Source organism: Schistocerca nitens, chromosome 2, assembly GCF_023898315.1.
Source record: "Schistocerca nitens isolate TAMUIC-IGC-003100 chromosome 2, iqSchNite1.1, whole genome shotgun sequence".
NCBI lineage: Eukaryota > Metazoa > Arthropoda > Insecta > Orthoptera > Acrididae > Schistocerca > Schistocerca nitens.
The window spans coordinates 594,841,862-594,859,415 of record NC_064615.1 but is presented as its reverse complement, the minus strand read 5'-3'; the positions used below and the strand labels follow the sequence as shown (position 1 = coordinate 594,859,415).

Here is a 17,554-nt window from a genome sequence, read left to right as displayed (position 1 = left end):
CATTTCCATCAAACAAACATTTCCATCAAACAAACATTTCCATCAAACAAACATTTCCATCAAACAAACATTTCCATCAAACAAACATTTCCATCAAACAAACATTTCCATCAAACAAACATTTCCATCAAACAAACATTTCCATCAAACAAACATTTCCATCAATTCATTCAAAAACAACCTCTTAAGTGTAACACACTAAACGCTTAGTGCTGAAAAAGATCAATTGGTAGGTGGTGTCATTTGGCATTTTTGGTAATTTTTACTTTGCTCTCTCCCCTTTATGAGAAAACTGAATGTTACAAACATCTCTTGGAGGAAATTTGATCTACTTACACGAGATGTATGGGTTTTCGATGATAATATGTATATTTTTTTGAGTTGTAAGGTGTGGAAGTGGGCATTTTTTGACATTTTCGCAGAAGGGCCAAAAACTCACTGCTTTTCTGAGCACTCTAGTGCTGATACCACTTGTCATAAAATCAAACAAGACTAGGGTATTTTGTAGGAAATTTTGTCTATTTTAGTTTTTCACACAATGATCATTCTTTGAAAAATGCATAGGTTCATGACATAAGAGAAAAACAGATAAAAAGGTGCCAAAATTTTGAGTTTTTTTGCATTTTTTGTTGTGAAGCCAATCTCCTACAGAGCAGTAAACTTGAAATTCAGATTCAGCACCCCAAAAATCATGTAGATCCGTTACGAGAAAAACTTCTGCATATTTGTTATGAAATCGGCTCTTTTGAACACCAAATGACTGGACTACATAGCTTTCCCTTAGGGGGCAGAGCAGCATTACTATACTAGATGACTCCAGCCCAGTATATCATTTCTTTGTAACACTGCTCCACATAAAACATATTATGAAGAATAATAACCAAAACTCCACATAAAACATATTATGAAGAATAATAACCAAAATTGTAGAATGCATTCTCTTCAGGAACATTAACATAAAGAAGGTGTTTGAAATCTGTGTCTCACAGATTCATCAATTGGACAAGGGGGAACAACACCAGTGAATCATTAGAAGCAGTTTGAAATTTTAAGACACTTTTCCACAGCAACCAACAATGAACATATTACCTTCTTTACAAGTGAGGCCTAGGAAGGTAACCTCACCAGCAGGGGAGTGAAAGATACAAACCTCACCCAGGTCATACATAGAAAGAACTGCTACAGTATAGTAAAGTAGGTAACTAAAAGAAATATGCACTGAAATGAACAGAAATAACTCTTTATTCAGAGACAATAATGACAGTGAAGTTGCTATGATGTATGATGGTCCCCTGAAAATTAAAAAGAAAAGAAAGGGGGGGGGGGGGGGGGCACATGGTTCTCAATAGGGTGTGTGATCACTATGGACAGTAATGCATGCTCTGCAACCTCCTCCTATGCTGGCCACTTGGTCGGCAAGGATTCTTGTGGTACGTTTCATTCCTCCACCAGCATGGCGCATGTGGACATGCTGCAAAACACCTCCCCAATGCATCCCACATGTGCTCGATGGGCTTTTAGTTGGATGAATGGGCAGGCCAGTCCATTCGCCAAATATCCTATTGTTCCAAAAACTCCTCAACCTGTGCAGTTTGATGTGGTCACACATTGCCATCCACAAAAATTCATGGCTGAATGCACGTCTGAAAAGATGCAATTGGGTAAGGAATACAGTGTCACAATAATGTTGACTGCTGCATGTACTGTGTTCACAGATGTGGAGGTCAGTGTGACCACGTAACATTATGCCTTCCCATACCACAACATCTAGACTGCCAACAAAATAATGTCCAACAACATTCCCGAGTACATTATCTGTCTCTACCTCTCGCCATATGAGGATAAATGATGTACTCAGGAACATTTTGTAGCACAATTGTTTTGGTGGCCCAGGTGTCACAGTATGGGAAAACATAATGTTACATGACCATGCTGACCTCCAAATCTTTGAACACTCTCCAGTCAATATTAATTGTAACACTGTACTACTTCCCCACGTGCACCTTTTCAGGGGTGCATTCAGCCCTAACTTAATTTTTATGGATGATGGTGTGTGACTGCATCAGACTGTGCAGGTGGAGCAGCGGCTGAAACGAGAGAATATTTGGTGAATAGACTGACCTGCCCACCCCCATAACTTAAATCCCATTTAGAAAGTGTGAGATGAGTTAAAAAGACATAGTTCAGCATGTCCACAATCACTAAAAATCATCCAGCAGTTGAAATAGTGCTGGCAAAGGAATGGAATGTCCTACCACAAGAATTCCTTAAACTCGTTTCACACATCTAGTAAGGTTCACCACAAGTTTGCTAGATGGCACACATGGCTGCCAGCTAGCAGATGGGGGTGATCGCTGCCTCACATGCTGAACTCTCACACATTGTATAATTTGACTCTCAGTGTGGAACTCATGCACCATAGAAAAAGACAGAATGATATATTCACAGAATTCCTTATATCTCGCAAACAGTTTCAGACATTGAAACAAGATTTTGGAAAATGATAGTACGCAAAGAGAAGAATGTTTCACCATATGATTAATATGTGATACTTCCATATCTACCACAATATTCAAGCGACTATAGATTTTTTCAGTGAAATGATGTAATATTTAAGTGGCATCGATAACTGGAGAAATGAGAGTTACTGTGGGTATCGAACAATATGTGTGAAGAAATTTCAGTTTATTTTTATACTGAGAATGGGCTTTTTCATAAACTACTGAGTTACCCTTTCATCAGTTGTCGTTTTATGATTCTGTGACTATTTGACCTGCATTAGAATGTTTGCGAAATGAATATTTACTAACTCTGCTGTGTTTTGGAAAAAGAAGCAGATTTGAAAGTGGCAACAACAGAACTTATGTATTCCTCAAAACTTGTCTATAACAGCATCTCTCTGAAGAAAAATAAAGGGAGTAAGAAGTCTGTTGAAAATAAATCACTATTTCTGTTGAAATTTTAATGGACTCCCATAGCCCCATGTGTTTTTAGTAATGAATAAGTGGAATAAACTGGTCAAAGAATTTGCTTATGTATCTCAATCATCTGAGAAATATGAAAACATTTAAATCTCCAAAAGCCAATAAATCTGTTGCCTAGTTTCAATTCATATCATTCACTATTAAAAATACACTGAGGTAAAGTATACCACCAAAATTTCAACAGTAGTAGCAATTTATTTTCCCCAAACTTATCAGCACCTTTATTTTTATTCAGGGAAACATTATCAGTGACGAGTTCTGAGTAATACATAAGTCTCTCTGTTGCACATTAATTGGTTTCTTTCTCCAAAATACAGCTGAGTTTGTAAATATTCATCTCAATAATCTTTTAATGCAGTTGAAATTTCGACAGCATCATAAAAACAGAAAATAATGGAAAGACAAGTCAATAGTTTATGAAAATGTCCACTCTTAGTATAATAGAAAAATGTAATCTCTCACATACATTGTTCCATACCCACAGTGATTCTCATTTCACCAGCTATCGATGGTGCTTAAATATTATGTTAGTTCACTGAAAAACTCTGGAGTCACTTGAGTATTGTGCTAGTTATACAAGTTTTGCATATTAATCATATGGTGAAATATTCTCCTCAACACGAACTATCATTTGCTAAAATCTTGTTTCAATATCTGAAACCGTTTAAGAGATACGAGGAATTTTGTGAATATTTCATTATGGCTTTTTCGCTGATGCACCAGTTCTGTACAAATTGCTTTATATACAACCCATTTCCTTGAAGTTGGTAATAGATAGTAATACCCTTCAAAGTTTAAAGGAACATTCAGTATGTAAGCTACATTTCATATGCAGCAACGTATGACCTAACATGCACCAAACATCAAATTCATAGTGACCTCTATTTCTCATCACAAACTTTCTGATATTCTTGCTGTAGTTTACTTAATCCTGAAATATCATAGTAAATATGACCATAAACGAAATTATAGGCAGTTCAACACGAAGCTCATGAATGAAGCTATTAAGATATGCGAAAATATTAATTTTTTTCTGCATAGTTCCTTTACAACAATTTCAGAAAGATCACAGGTTGGCCGGCATGCGCGCGACATTCTGTTTGGTCCCAAGAGTTAAATGGCGTTGTTTGAGTGTTTCTGCCCTCCAGGCTGTGATGTCAGTTGCCCAACAGGACTCCTGATTGGCCAGTACAGGTAGCATTCAGGGAACGCTACTAGGCCTCCTAATAAAAACAGCATCGGATCTGTCATGGAAAACGTGCACACCTCACTGCAGGGCAGCCAGATAACAGCTGAAAGAGCTGTCACATGAGCCAGCAAATAAGCCTGCAGACGATCTTATTCAGTATGCGACAGACTTACCAACATTGTAGCCAGCATGGGAGCACGGTACAGAGCATGCACTGTCGTCCATGCTGACCACACACCCTATTAAGAACCATGTCTCACCATTTGTAATGCCCAGGGGATCATTATAAATTACTGTGACTTCAGTGTAATTATTGTATTTGAATAAAAGTATCAGTTCTGTGCATCTCATTGTGTATTTCTGTAAGTCATCTTCTGTAGTATACTGCAGCAATTCTTTCTATGTATGGTCCAAGTTTGATCGAGTTACAAGGTGTACAACTTTGCTTCTGCCGTTTTTCCTCAAAATTTGAGGCTTCAATGAAACAAATTTGTTACACATGTATCAATCATTTTCCATCGCTGGCCACTACTTTCTCCCATCTTTCGGGCAGTGTACGAATCTCACATCAAAAATATTGTTCATCTTTTGAAGCAATCCATGAATCGAACCAATTTGAGACTTCTTCGTGAGATCGGAAGTGTTGGTCAGCCAGACCATGTGCCATTGATCCAAACAGGCAATAGTCAGAGACAGCAATGTCTGGAGAATACAGTGGGTGGGGTAGGACTTCCCATTTTGACATTTTCAAGTATGTTTTGATCTCTTTTGCAATGTGGGGTCAAACATTGTCGTGCTGCAAAATCACTTTATCGTGCCTCTCGCTATATTGCGACCGTTTGCTTTTAATGCTCTGCTCAAACACATTAATTGCTTTCGGTAACGAGCACCTGTGATTGTTTCACTTGGTTTTAACACCTCGTAGTACACGACGGAGAGCTGGTCCCATCAAATGCAGAACACGATCTTGGAGCCGTGAATATTCGGTATGGCTGTCGACGTGGAAGCATGGCCGATATATCCCCATGATTTTTTGCATTTAGGATTATCGTAATGAACCCATTTTTCATCCCAGTCACAATGTGATGCAGAAATCCCTTCCGTTTTTGCCTCTGAAGCAACTGTTCGCAAACACACAAATGCCGTTCAACGTCTCTTGGTTTCAGCTCACACAGAACCCAAGTTCCTTCTCTCTGAATCATGCCCATAGCCTTGAGATGTTTTGAAATGGCTCGCTGTGTCACTCCCACTAATTGTGCCAATTCTTCTTGAGTTTGACTCGAGTCTTCACTCAGCAATGTCTCCAACTCTGCATCTTCATAAACATTCTCTCTTCCACCACTATGCCGGTCTACATTAACATAACCATTCTTGAAGCGTTGAAACCGCTCACGACACGTTCTTTCACTAATAGCGTCCTTACCATACATACTTGAGAGCATTCGATGAGACTCATCCACTGTTTTCTTCATATTGAAACAAAACAGTAACACCTCCTGCAAATGACGAGAATTAGGCTCGTAAACTGACATTTTCAATCAAGAACAACTTTATGATGCAGACACAAATCGACTTATGTTTGGATGAGGTTACATTCACTGAGGTCCAAGCTAACTGCCTGACATTTGCGATCTGTTTCTTTCGACCGCTACTTACCGTCGTCGCCACCTATTGGCAAACAGCGGAAGCAAAGTTGTACACCTAGTATGTTATTTAGCAGTGATACATCATGTGAAAGTTACTTTTGTCCTTAAGCTTTGCACACCCACATACTACCATGAGGTTTTAAGTGTCATCCCACACTAAGACTGCTGTACAACAAGAGCAGTGCATTGTCAGAAGAGAGTACATGTTTCGTTTTAGCCGTAGACCATTTAGTATGATTCTTGTGGGCAAAATGTCTAAACTGCACACAGATTCACTGTGAAATTACGGAGGTATGTGGACCAAATGGATTGTCGTGTCCAGCCACAAGGAAATTGTGCCAACAATTTGGCCAAGGCCGCATAAACATGAGTAATGCTGGTCAGGAAGGAAAGGTATTGACATTGAATATAGACGACAATGTCCAGGCAATCAAGAACTGATTTACAGTAACTGCAGATTTCCGACCAATTAAGTCATTCACATAGCAGGTCTCAAATGGGTCCATGACTAAGAAGTAGATTTTATCATTATGGGACTGAACAGTCAGTGAAACACTCAGACCCAGAGACTTGCTGACTATGTTGAAAAATAGTGTAATGAATCTGTGTCATTTTGAAGTGTAGTGTAGCACTCAATAAAAGTTACTTGGCCTGCAGTTATAATATGTAACTTACTTTTTGAAATCCCTTCATAGATCTAATAAGCAACATTACACGAGACTTTCATAGTAGTTTACAATTTCAGATCAATCTGACACCAAAATATCATGTCATTTTGATGCTCACACCTATTGAGACATCTAATGATCTTTCCTACAGTGAGACGAAAATTAGACAGAGCAGAAGCTATTTCCCAAATAGATGAGATGAGTCAGTACATTTTTCACATGTCCTGAAGACCCATAGATCCATTCCCCAAGAAAGAGAAAATGCCATGGGAGCAGGGTGAGCCTATCTCCTAAAGGGTTCGACAGGTTGTAAATAGGGTGAATATGAATGAACTACAAACATACTGTAAGGCTACACATTTGCAGATGAGAAGTGAAAGAAACTCCTTTGAGTTTTGGCTTACATCCACACAGAATAAAAATAATATGCTCTCAGCCAAATCATTACCCTTGTTTGCTTGCAACAGCGCCCATGTAATTATAAGGCAAAGGAAGAACAGTTCATGCTTTAAGAAACTAAACATTTCAGACTTAGAATTCCTACCTCTTCTAACTCAAATGTAATACAAATACTAAAAAGACCATGAAAAAGATTCAAATTACTAGAAACTAAACAAACATTCATGAAATTTATTGTACAAGATGGTAACAAAAACTTCTTCCATTGTAAGTTTAATGGCATGTTTGCAATGGAATGTAGAACTAACAAATATTTCACAAAGATCATAACTAACATAACTGGTTTCAAAACGTAAGCAACTAATATGAAAGGCAATATTGAAGTGTGAGCTGGTTCGCACTGCAGGATCAAATGAAAAATGTTGTCAGGGTTCCCCCTGATTTTCAATTTCCATACTTAATATTGTAATCATTTATTTAATTGTTTATTTCATAAATAATATCAACATTTCTGTATCAGCTGAAATTATTCATTCAAAAGTATTTACACCCATCAACATCTATAAAAAAAAAAGTGTACAATTCAACTTGTCAAAACAGAGCAGTTGAACAAATCAGGTAGCAAAAACAAAGCAAAACCTTCTGAACAGGCATTCATTTATGAATAAAATGCAGGTGGGGAAAAAATTTGTAGTTTGAGTGTTACAGAACTTAAACAACCACCACCCTGTTGTTGTTGTTGTGGTCTTCAGTCCTGAGACTGGTTTGATGCAGCTCTCCATGCTACTCTATCCTGTGCAAGCTGCTTCATCTCCCAGTGCCTACTGCAACCTACATCCTTTAGAATCTGCTTAGTGTATTCATCTCTTCGTCTCCCACTACGATTTTTACCTTCCACGCTGCCCTCCAATACTAAATTGGTGATCCCTTGATGCCTCAGAACATGTCCTACCAACCGATCCCTTCTTTTAGTCAAGTTGTGCCACAAATTTCTCTTCTCCCCAATACTATTCAATACCTCCTCATTAGTTATGTGATCTACCTATCTAATCTTCAGCATTCTTCTGTAGCACCACATTTCAAAAGCTTCTATTCTCTTCTTGTCCAAACTATTTATCGTCCATGTTTCACTTCCATACATGGCCACACTCCATACAAATACTTTCAGAAATGACTTCCTGACATTTAAATCTATATTCGATGTTAAATTTCTCTTCTTCAGAAACGCTTTCCTTGCCATTGCCGGTCTACATTTTATATCCTCTCTACTTCGACCATCATCAGTTATTTTGCTCCCCAAATAGCAAAACTCCTTTACTACTTTAAGTGTCTCATTTCCTAATCTAATTCCCTCAGCATCACCCAACTTAATTCGACTACATTCCATTATACTCGTTTTGCTTCAGTTGATGTTCATCTTACATCCTCCTTTCAAAACATTATCCATTCCGTTCAACTGCTCTTCCAAGTCCTCTGACAGAATTACAATGTCATCGGCAAACCTCAAAGTTTTTATTACTTCCCCTTGGATTTTAATACCAACTCCGAATTTTTCTTTTGTTTCCTTCACTGCTTGCTGAATATACAGATTGAATAACATCGGGGATAGGCTACAACCCTGTCTCATTCCCTTCCCAACCACTGCTTCCCTTTCATGTCCCTCAACTATTATAACTGCCATCTGGTTTCTGTACAAATTGTAAATAGCCTTTCACTCCCTGTATTTTACCCCTGCCACCTTCAGAATTTGAAAAAGAGTATTCCAGTCAACATTGTCAAATGCTTTCTCTAAGTCTACAAATGGTAGAAACGTAGGTTTGCCTTTCCTTAATCTAGCTTCCGAGATAAGTCGTAGGGTCAGTATTGCCTCACGTGTTCCAATATTTCTACGGATTCCACACTGATCTTCACCAAGGTCAGCTTCTACTAGTTTTTCCATTCGTCTGTAAAGAATTCGCGTTAGTATTTTGCAGCTGTGGTTTATTAAACTGATAGTTCGGTAATTTTCACATCTGTCAACAGCTGCTTTCTTTGGGATTGGAATTATTATATTCTTCTTGAAATCTGAGGGTATTTAGCCTGTCTCATACATCTTGCTCACCAGATGGTAGAGTTTCATCAGGACTGGCTCTCCCAAGGCCGTCAATAGTTCTAATGGAATGTTGTCGACTCCCGGGGCCTTGTTTCGACTCAGATCTTTCAGTGCTCTGTCAAACTCTTCACGCAGTATCATATCTCCCATTTCATCTTCATCTACATCCTCTTCCATTTCCATAATATTGTCCTCAAGTACACTGCTCCTGTATAGACCCTCTATATACTCCTTCCACCTTTCTGCTTTCCCTTCTTTGCTTAGAACTGGGTTTCCATCTGAGCTCTTGATATTCATACAAGTGGTTCTCTTTTCTCCAAGGGTCTCTTTAATTTTCCTGTAGGCAGTATCTACCTTACCCCTAGTGATATAAGCCTCTACATCCTTACATTTGTACTCTAGCCATCCCTGCTTAGCCATTTTGCACTTCCTGTCAATCTCATTTTTGAGACATTTGTATTCCTTTTTGCCTGCTTCATTTACTGCATTTTTATATTTTCTCTTTTCATCAATTAAATTCAATATTTCTTCTGTTACCCAAGGAGTTCTACTAGCCCTCATCTTTTTACCTACTTGATCCTCTGCTCCCTTCACTATTTCATCCCTCAAAGCTACCCATTCTTCTTCTACTGTATTTCTTTCCCCCATTCCTGTCAATTGCTCCCTTATGCTCTCCCTGAAACTCTGTATAACCTCTGGTTTAGTCAGTTTATCCAGGTCCCATCTCCTTAAATTCCCACCTTTTTGCAGTTTCTTCAGTTTTAATCTACAGTTCATAACCAATAGATTGTGGTCAGAGTCCACATCTGCCCCTGGAAATGTCTTACAATTTAATACCTGGTTCCTAAATCTCTGTCTTACCATTATGTAATCTATCTTAAACCTGTCAGTATCTCCAGGGTTCTTCAATGTATACAACCTTCTTTCATGATTCTTGAACCAAGTGTTAGCTATGATTAAGTTATGCTCTGTGCAAAATTCTACCAAGCGGCTTCCTCTTTCATTTCTTAGCCCCAATCCATATTCACCTACTACGTTTCCTTCTCTCCCTTTTCCTACTACCGAATTCCAGTCACCCATCACTATTAAATTTTCGCCTCCATTCACTATCTGAATAATTTCTTTGATTTCATCACACATTTCTTCAATTTCTTCGTCATCTGCAGAGCTAGTTGGCATATAAACTCGTACTACTGTAGTAGGCGTGGGCTTCGTGTCTATCTTAGCCACAATAATGCGTTCACTATGCTGTTTGTAGTAGCTTACCCTCACTCCTATTTTCCTATTCATTATTAAAGCTACTCCTGCATTAGCCCTATTTGATTTTGTATTTATGATCCTGTATTCGCCTGACCAAAAGTCTTGTTCCTCCTGCCACCGAACTTCACTAATTCCCACTATATTTAACTTTAACCTATCCATTTCACTTTTTAAGTTTTATAACCTACCTGCCCGATTAAGGGATCTGACATTCCACGCTCCGATCTATAGAACGCCAGTTTTCTTTCTCCTGATAACAACGTCCTCCTGAGTAGTCCCCGCCCGGAGATCCGAATGGGGGACTATTTTACCTCCGGAATATTTTACCCAAGAGGACGCCATCATCATTTAATCATACAGTAAAGCTGCATGCCCTCGGGAAAAATTACGGCTGTAGTTTCCTCTTGCTTTCAGCCGATCGCAGTACCACCACAGCAAGGCTGTTTTGGTTAGTGTTACAAGGCCAGATCAGTCAATCATCCAGACTGTTGCCCTTGAACTACTGAAAAGGCTGCTGCCCCTCTTCAGGAACCACGTGTTTGTCTGGCCTCTGAACAGATACCCCTCCGTTGTGGTTGCACCTACGGTACGGCTATCTGTATTGCTGAGGCACGCAAGCCTCCCCACCAACGGCAAGGTCCACCCTACTGAAGATAATATCCCCCTAGTCTGACAACACCTCACTAAATAGTCAATAAAAGAAGACATCCTCCCTCCCCTCCCCCCCCCCCACACACACACACACAAACAGAGAGAGAGAGAGAGAGAGAGAGAGAGAGAGAGAGAGTATTTAGTAGGTGAAACAGATGCAGAAGACAACAAATATATGAAGGCCAGCCAAGGATCAAATTTCAAAACAAAACTTTGAATTTTTAATGAGGGCTCCAAACAATTGTGTCCCCACAATACGTAAATATGCAACTAAAGATATGTGTTTAGCAAATACTTATTTTGTCTTCCTTCCCAGGCAAAAGCAGCCTATAACATCATACTTTTCCACCAGGAGCAATTGAGACTGAACAGTAAAATACATGTAACCTATTAGTTGCCAGGAAAGCAAATAGCATGCATATAACTTCAGTCCAATTTCATGCTATAAGAGACAGTCAAATGAAAACAAGACAGATGGGGAAAAATAAGTAAACAGTTCATTACTTCAAAACTAATCACCATAACTGTTAATATGTTTATCCACTGAGAGTCAGTATCATCAAAAATGTTTGTGGTTGCCTACGGAGTAATCACTGTAACCAGACATGCACGTCTAAAATATGGAAATTACATGGGAGAGTTAGGACTGTACATGAAATGTGTAAGGGCTTTGCAGCGAAACTTCTGCAGTGTTGTTGAAACAGGATTGTTTTGTTGCAGGATAATTCCTGTAAATGTTGGCAAGAGTGTTTCGACTATGCTGCACAACTTTTGCTAGGAAGCCCTTCAACATCAGTCACACAGTCCTGATCTCTCCCCACATGATTTCCTTATCTCTGGAGCCCTGAAGAATGATATTCATGGCTGTTGATTTGCTTCGAATGAAGAGGTTCACACTGGGTACAATTATGGTCCTGTAGACAACCGCTAACATTTTTTCATGTCTCACAGTGAGATTAATGAATTAACAGTTATGGAGATTACTTTTGAAATAATAAAACAGTTTATTTACTTGTTTTACATTGGTCTCATTTCCATCTGATTGCCCCTTATATTTGATCTTTGAAATAATAATTTACTTTGACCACACACTGAGGCACACTGATATATCAATGACAAAAACTTTCTGCTGCCATTGTTCACAAACCTTGAAAACCATCTCTAAGGGCCTTTAGAGTTCATGTTAAAGTTCATTCCATGTCCCACATTTCAAACTGCGTGGAAGATAAAACAAGAGCTTCTAATATAGAAAATATCACCCATTTATCAGCTGTTTCACCTACTTTTCTAATATGGCAACAAATAATCACTTTAAGTGCCACAAAGCAATACCTCATGTGGTACAGAAAAGGACCATCTGTTTCCCAGTTGGTGAAACTAGAATGAGTTGAACTGGATAAACAACATAAGAAACAAAAACTGATGTCAAACTCCTGAAACTGGCAGTCCCTTTACCTGAAGAAAAAGACAGTTAGAAAATGGCATAAAATACATGCAAGTCACTCAAAATCCTAGATCAACAAAGAATGAAGCTAGTGGAAATAAATTTCTAAGAACAGCATCGACTAATGCTGCATTAAACTACAACAAACTCTTTGTTAGCCAGGGAACATTTCAGACGTATTGTGATCTGCAGCTTTCATATTCTTCATAAATGACATTTCTTGCCTGGCAAACAATTTTAAGTTGCTCACAAAATACATATTCTTCAATCAATTGAAGAAAAAAATATTTTATGCATAGTTTAAAGGTATGTGTGCTTGGCAAGAAATTTTATTTGTGTGTTAGGCAGAGGTCTCGCAGAACTTTTCCTTTCTTGAGGCAAATTCCCAAATTTTTTTGCCTTGCCCTTTTGCATTTGACCAAGCAAATGTAATATATGAAACTTATATGTTCAGTGCCTTTACCATGACTGGGCTTTTTAAGAGTCTGCCTTTGAACATTCCCATTTTAGCAACTCAAAAGCAGGTCTCTCTTTCTGGCCTGTACAGTGTGATATTTATTTCTCTCTCTCTCTCTCTCTCTCTCTCTCTCTCTCTCTCTCTCTCTCTCTCTCTCTAATTTAAATTAAAATTACCTTGATTCGCTTTGTTCACAATAATAACTACCAAACTAGCACAGTCATTTTTCAAGCTGTTCCTTCTCCACACAGCAGCAGAACTTTGTGCTCCTTTTCTCTCCTCACTCTTAATTTTTTCTGATTCCTGCAAAGAATAATTAAACAATCTGTCACTTTCAATTCACAATAACAACCTAGCAGTATAAATATCTTCACTGATAATAAATGGCAACTTTACATGAAGTTAAAAAATGTGCAAAATTTATTAAATCTGGATCGCTCATAAACGATGAAAACACACTGAATTTTTCTAATAACATGTAAAAAAAATCTGAAAAGAGAATTATGTAAAACACGAAAGATGGCCAATGATTATTTTGTCACTGTGAGTGTAAACACCCTTGTAATGTTTAAAGTTTTCAAAAGTTTTAAGTACCTAACAACTGACAGCACACAGCATTGATTACGACTTATATGCGAAAAGAGGCATTAAATACTGTAACTGCTTAATTCTATTCACAAATTACACCAGCACATGTTCTATTGCATTTCGTAGTTTATTCCCTCACAGTTTATACTGAGGACAAGGGATTTTTCTACAAATAGAGAATATATATTTCTGAGTTACAAATAGCTGTTAGTCTATATATGCCTACTTTCACAGAAGGATTCAGTTAATAAATTATCAGCTTTATAAACATTTTTAAATATACATCACCCCCCCCCCCTTGTCACTGACCACAACTAAGTGTAAACCTCTCAGCAATCTTTTGCCTTGTGTGTGTGTGTGTGTGTGTGTGTGTGTGTGTAAGATATTACAATGGCGGCACTAAGTTTATTGCAATGGTTATTGCCATATTATACATACTTACTTTTATGAGTAAATTGTGAGCTGAACTAAAAATGTGTGTCCAGTTAACATCACTGGAATTTGATGAATTGTTTAACTCTTGCAGTATTGTTTGATCATTCATCAAATCACGAAGTTGTTTCATGCCATTCTGAAACAGGAACACAGCTTTAATTCCTCACTCTAATGGACTAAGGTGATTAGAAAAATGATACATACCTTCCTCTTAGTAGCCTCATTGGAGTTAAGCCAGTCTACACAATTTCTCACACTTCCTAAATGAGCCATTTCTGCTGAAACAGGAACAAATGGATATACTGAAGAGTTATTCTCCAAAGTCACAATATATAGGCTCTGTGAAGCCTACCTGTCATGCATTCATACTTAATTATGTGCACTAATTTCTCTGAATGAAAACATGATTACTCGTATCAGTGTGCAATAGCAGGGCTAGTGAAACTGTGCTTGCAAGAAATTTGCCTTACATGCTTCTTTTTCATGAAAATTTCATGTATAACTACAGGCTACCTGACAAAGTAAGATAAACTTCATCAAACCAGCTACTTGCCTGATAAAATAATCTGCATATACACAACTATTTTTTATCTTGGAGTTATTAACATAAACAGCGTAGCATAAAAAATGTCAACATACAAACAATAATGGTACTCTCTTCAGTAACGAATAACTTGCAATTCAAATTATGTTACAATGTCTTTTAATCTCTCCATGCACTCATTTACACTGCTTTATGCCTAATAGTCTTCTCTTTGTCTTTCGAGATCTTTTGTCATTTAATTCAGTTATCTGACCAACTGACAGCTTGACTGTTTCGTTAATCTATAATGGCACCATCTTCTTTGAGCTTCCATTATCTTAGCATGGCAAAAAAACATTTAAAACAATGTAAGACCATCTTCACATCTCTGATTTTGAATGGTTGTATTTGGTTAATCCAATTCCTTTCTCCATTCTATCATGCTTCTACAGTGTTTATGAGATAATCCATTTTACAAATACCGACTTTAAGAGAGATTAATACTGATTTCACATAAGGTCCAAAGTTTGTACCCACCAAATAACTGTGTACACATTCCAATGACCTCTTCAAGTAGACCGAAACCAACAGCAATGCTTAGTACAATACCAGATTCATAATATCCTGCATTTATATGTTCCACCATTTCAAGCTGCATACTAAACTGACAACACTAATGTCCACTCTGAAGAATGCTTTAGCCGAAAGCACAAATGTTTCAGTCATTTCACTGTACCTGTCTGCAACTCAATGTGTCATCTTTTCATAATATTGTTGACAACACTATTAACTTTAAATGCAGTGCTAGATAATATCTTAAGGCACTGTTGAGCAATGCTGGTACTTCCAATGACCAACAGTGTTCCTGAAGAGGGGCAGCAGCCTTTTCAGAAAAGGGCAACAGTCTGGATGATCAACCAAAATGGCCTTGCTGAAAGCAAGGTGAAACTACAGTCTTAATTTTTCCCGAGGGCACGCAGCTATACTGTATGGTTAAAGATGATGGTATCCTGTTGGGTAAAATATTCCAGAGGTAAATAGCCCCCATTCGGATCTCCAGCGGGGATTACTCAGGAGGACATTGAGCGATCAGGACAAACAAAATTGGTGTTCTACTGATCGGAGTGTGGAACGTCAGATCCCTTAATTGGGCTAGTATGTTGGAAAACTTAAAAAGGGAAATGTAACAGTATTATGAAAAGGAAAGTTGCTACTCACCATACGACTGCAGTCTCGGGCTACTGAAACCACACAGCGAGCAGCAGCACTGGTGCATGATGGGAGTGGCAACTGGGTGGAGATAAGGAGGAGGCTGCAGCAGGGAGCGGGAGGGATAGTAGGGTAGGGATGGCAGACAGTGAAGTGCTGCAGGTTAGATGGCAGACATGAGGAGAGGTCCACCACTCTCCCCCAGGAGTGGTGGGAAAGGAGAGAAGTAAGAAGACTGGGTGTGATGGTGGAATAACGGTTGTATAGTATTGGAATGGGGACACGGAAAGGGCAGGATGGGTGAGGACAGTGACTAACGAAGGTTGAAGCCAGGAGGGTTACAGGAACGTAGGATGTATTACAGGGAAAGTTCCTACTTGCGCAATTTAGAAAAACTGGTGTTGGAGGGTACTTCCAAGGGTAATGTAAGTCTTCACTGAAGTTGTTTCTTACTAATATCTTTGTTACAATGTTTATTTTTATTGTCTTTGTTGCAGTTGCACATGACACAGGCTGTGAAGCAGTCAGTGAAATGAAGGATGTCATGTTTGGCAGCATTCTCAGAAACAGGGTGGTCCACTTGCTGTTGGCCACAGTTTGTTGGTGGCCATTCATGCGGACAGACAGCTTGTTGGTTGTCATGTCCACATAGAATGCAGCATAGTGGTTGCAGCTTAGCTTGTAGATCACATGACTGGTTTCACAGGTAGCCTGTCTGGACTGGAGTAGGTGGAGGTGGAGGTGGTGGAAGGATGTATGGGAAAGGTCTTGCATCTAGGTCTATTATAGGGGTATGAACCATGAGGCTGGGAGCAGGGGGTGTGTAAGGATGGACAAGTATATTGTGTAGGTTTGGTGGATGGTAGAATACCACTGTGGGAGGGATGGGAAGGATAGTGGGCAGGACATTTCTCATTTCAGGGCGCGACGAGAGGTAGTCAGAACCCTGGCGGAGAGTGTAATTCAGTTGCTCCGGTACTGGGTAGTACTGAGCTATGAGGGGAATGCTCCTCTGGGGCTGGACGGAGTGAAGTGTGTCACCAAGTCCCACCGTCCGATCACAGAGTGCAGTGAGACAGGGTTGAAACATATCCCCAATGTTATTCAATCTGTATATTGAGCAAGCAGTAAAGGACACAAAAGAAAAATTTGGAGTAGGAATTAAAGTCCAGGGAGAAAAAAATAAAAACTTTGGGATTTGTCAATGACACTGTAATTCTGTCAGAGATAGCAAAGGACTTGGAAGAGCAACTGAATGGAATGGACAGTATCTTAAAAAGGAGGATATAAGATGAACATCAACAAAAGCAAAACGAGGATAATGGAATGTAGTCGAATTAAATCAGGTGATGCTGAAGAATTAGATTAGGTAATGGGTACCTCTATGAACATTGGTATTTGACTTCTCTGTTACAAATAAGAAAGTACATGTTTCAGTGTTTTTGGAAACTGAACCCCCTAAGAGGACGAAATATGGGATGAGGATTTTTTAAAAATACTTTATTATGAAGGCATTTTTAAAACTAAATCTATGAAAAGTTAAATTTCGCATCTCAGTTAGAAATAAAAAAAATATGTTTTTCATTGTTTTTGGAAATTCAACCACTATGGGGGTGAAAAGGGGGATAAAAGTTTTTATGGAAATATTTTATTGTGCAACCATTTTTGAGGCTAAACCTATCCAAATTTATATTTTGCTCCTCTGTTGGAAATAAAACATACATATGTCACTGTTTTTGGAAATTAAATCAATAATGGGTTGAAATAGGGATAAAACATTTATGAAGACATTTCGTTTTGAAAGCATTTTTTAATGCAAATATTTGAAAATTGGTGTTTGCCTTTTCAGTTAGAGATGAAAAAATATGAGTTTCACTTTTTTTGGAAGCTCAACCTCCAAGGGGATGAAATTGGGTCATACTGTATATTAATATTAAGGGAATTTTGAAGCTAGGACTACAGAAACTGGTATTTGGTATCTCGGTAGAAAAAAAAATACATGTTTCAGC

General features: G+C 38.5%; 1 protein-coding gene across 1 annotated transcript in view; it reads right to left on the bottom strand.

The window, feature by feature from the left end:
- The window catches only part of LOC126236666 (serine-protein kinase ATM), a 500,205-nt gene that overhangs the window by 467,876 nt on the left and 14,775 nt on the right, over positions 1-17,554 (bottom strand). The window contains exons 2-4 of the mRNA XM_049946145.1: positions 14,018-14,088; positions 13,821-13,949; positions 12,967-13,093 (exon numbers count right to left, since the gene is read on the bottom strand). Of these exons, the coding sequence (XP_049802102.1) occupies positions 12,967-13,093; positions 13,821-13,949; positions 14,018-14,086 (325 nt within the window). The 5' untranslated portion in view covers positions 14,087-14,088. The remainder of the gene's footprint in view (positions 1-12,966; positions 13,094-13,820; positions 13,950-14,017; positions 14,089-17,554) is intronic.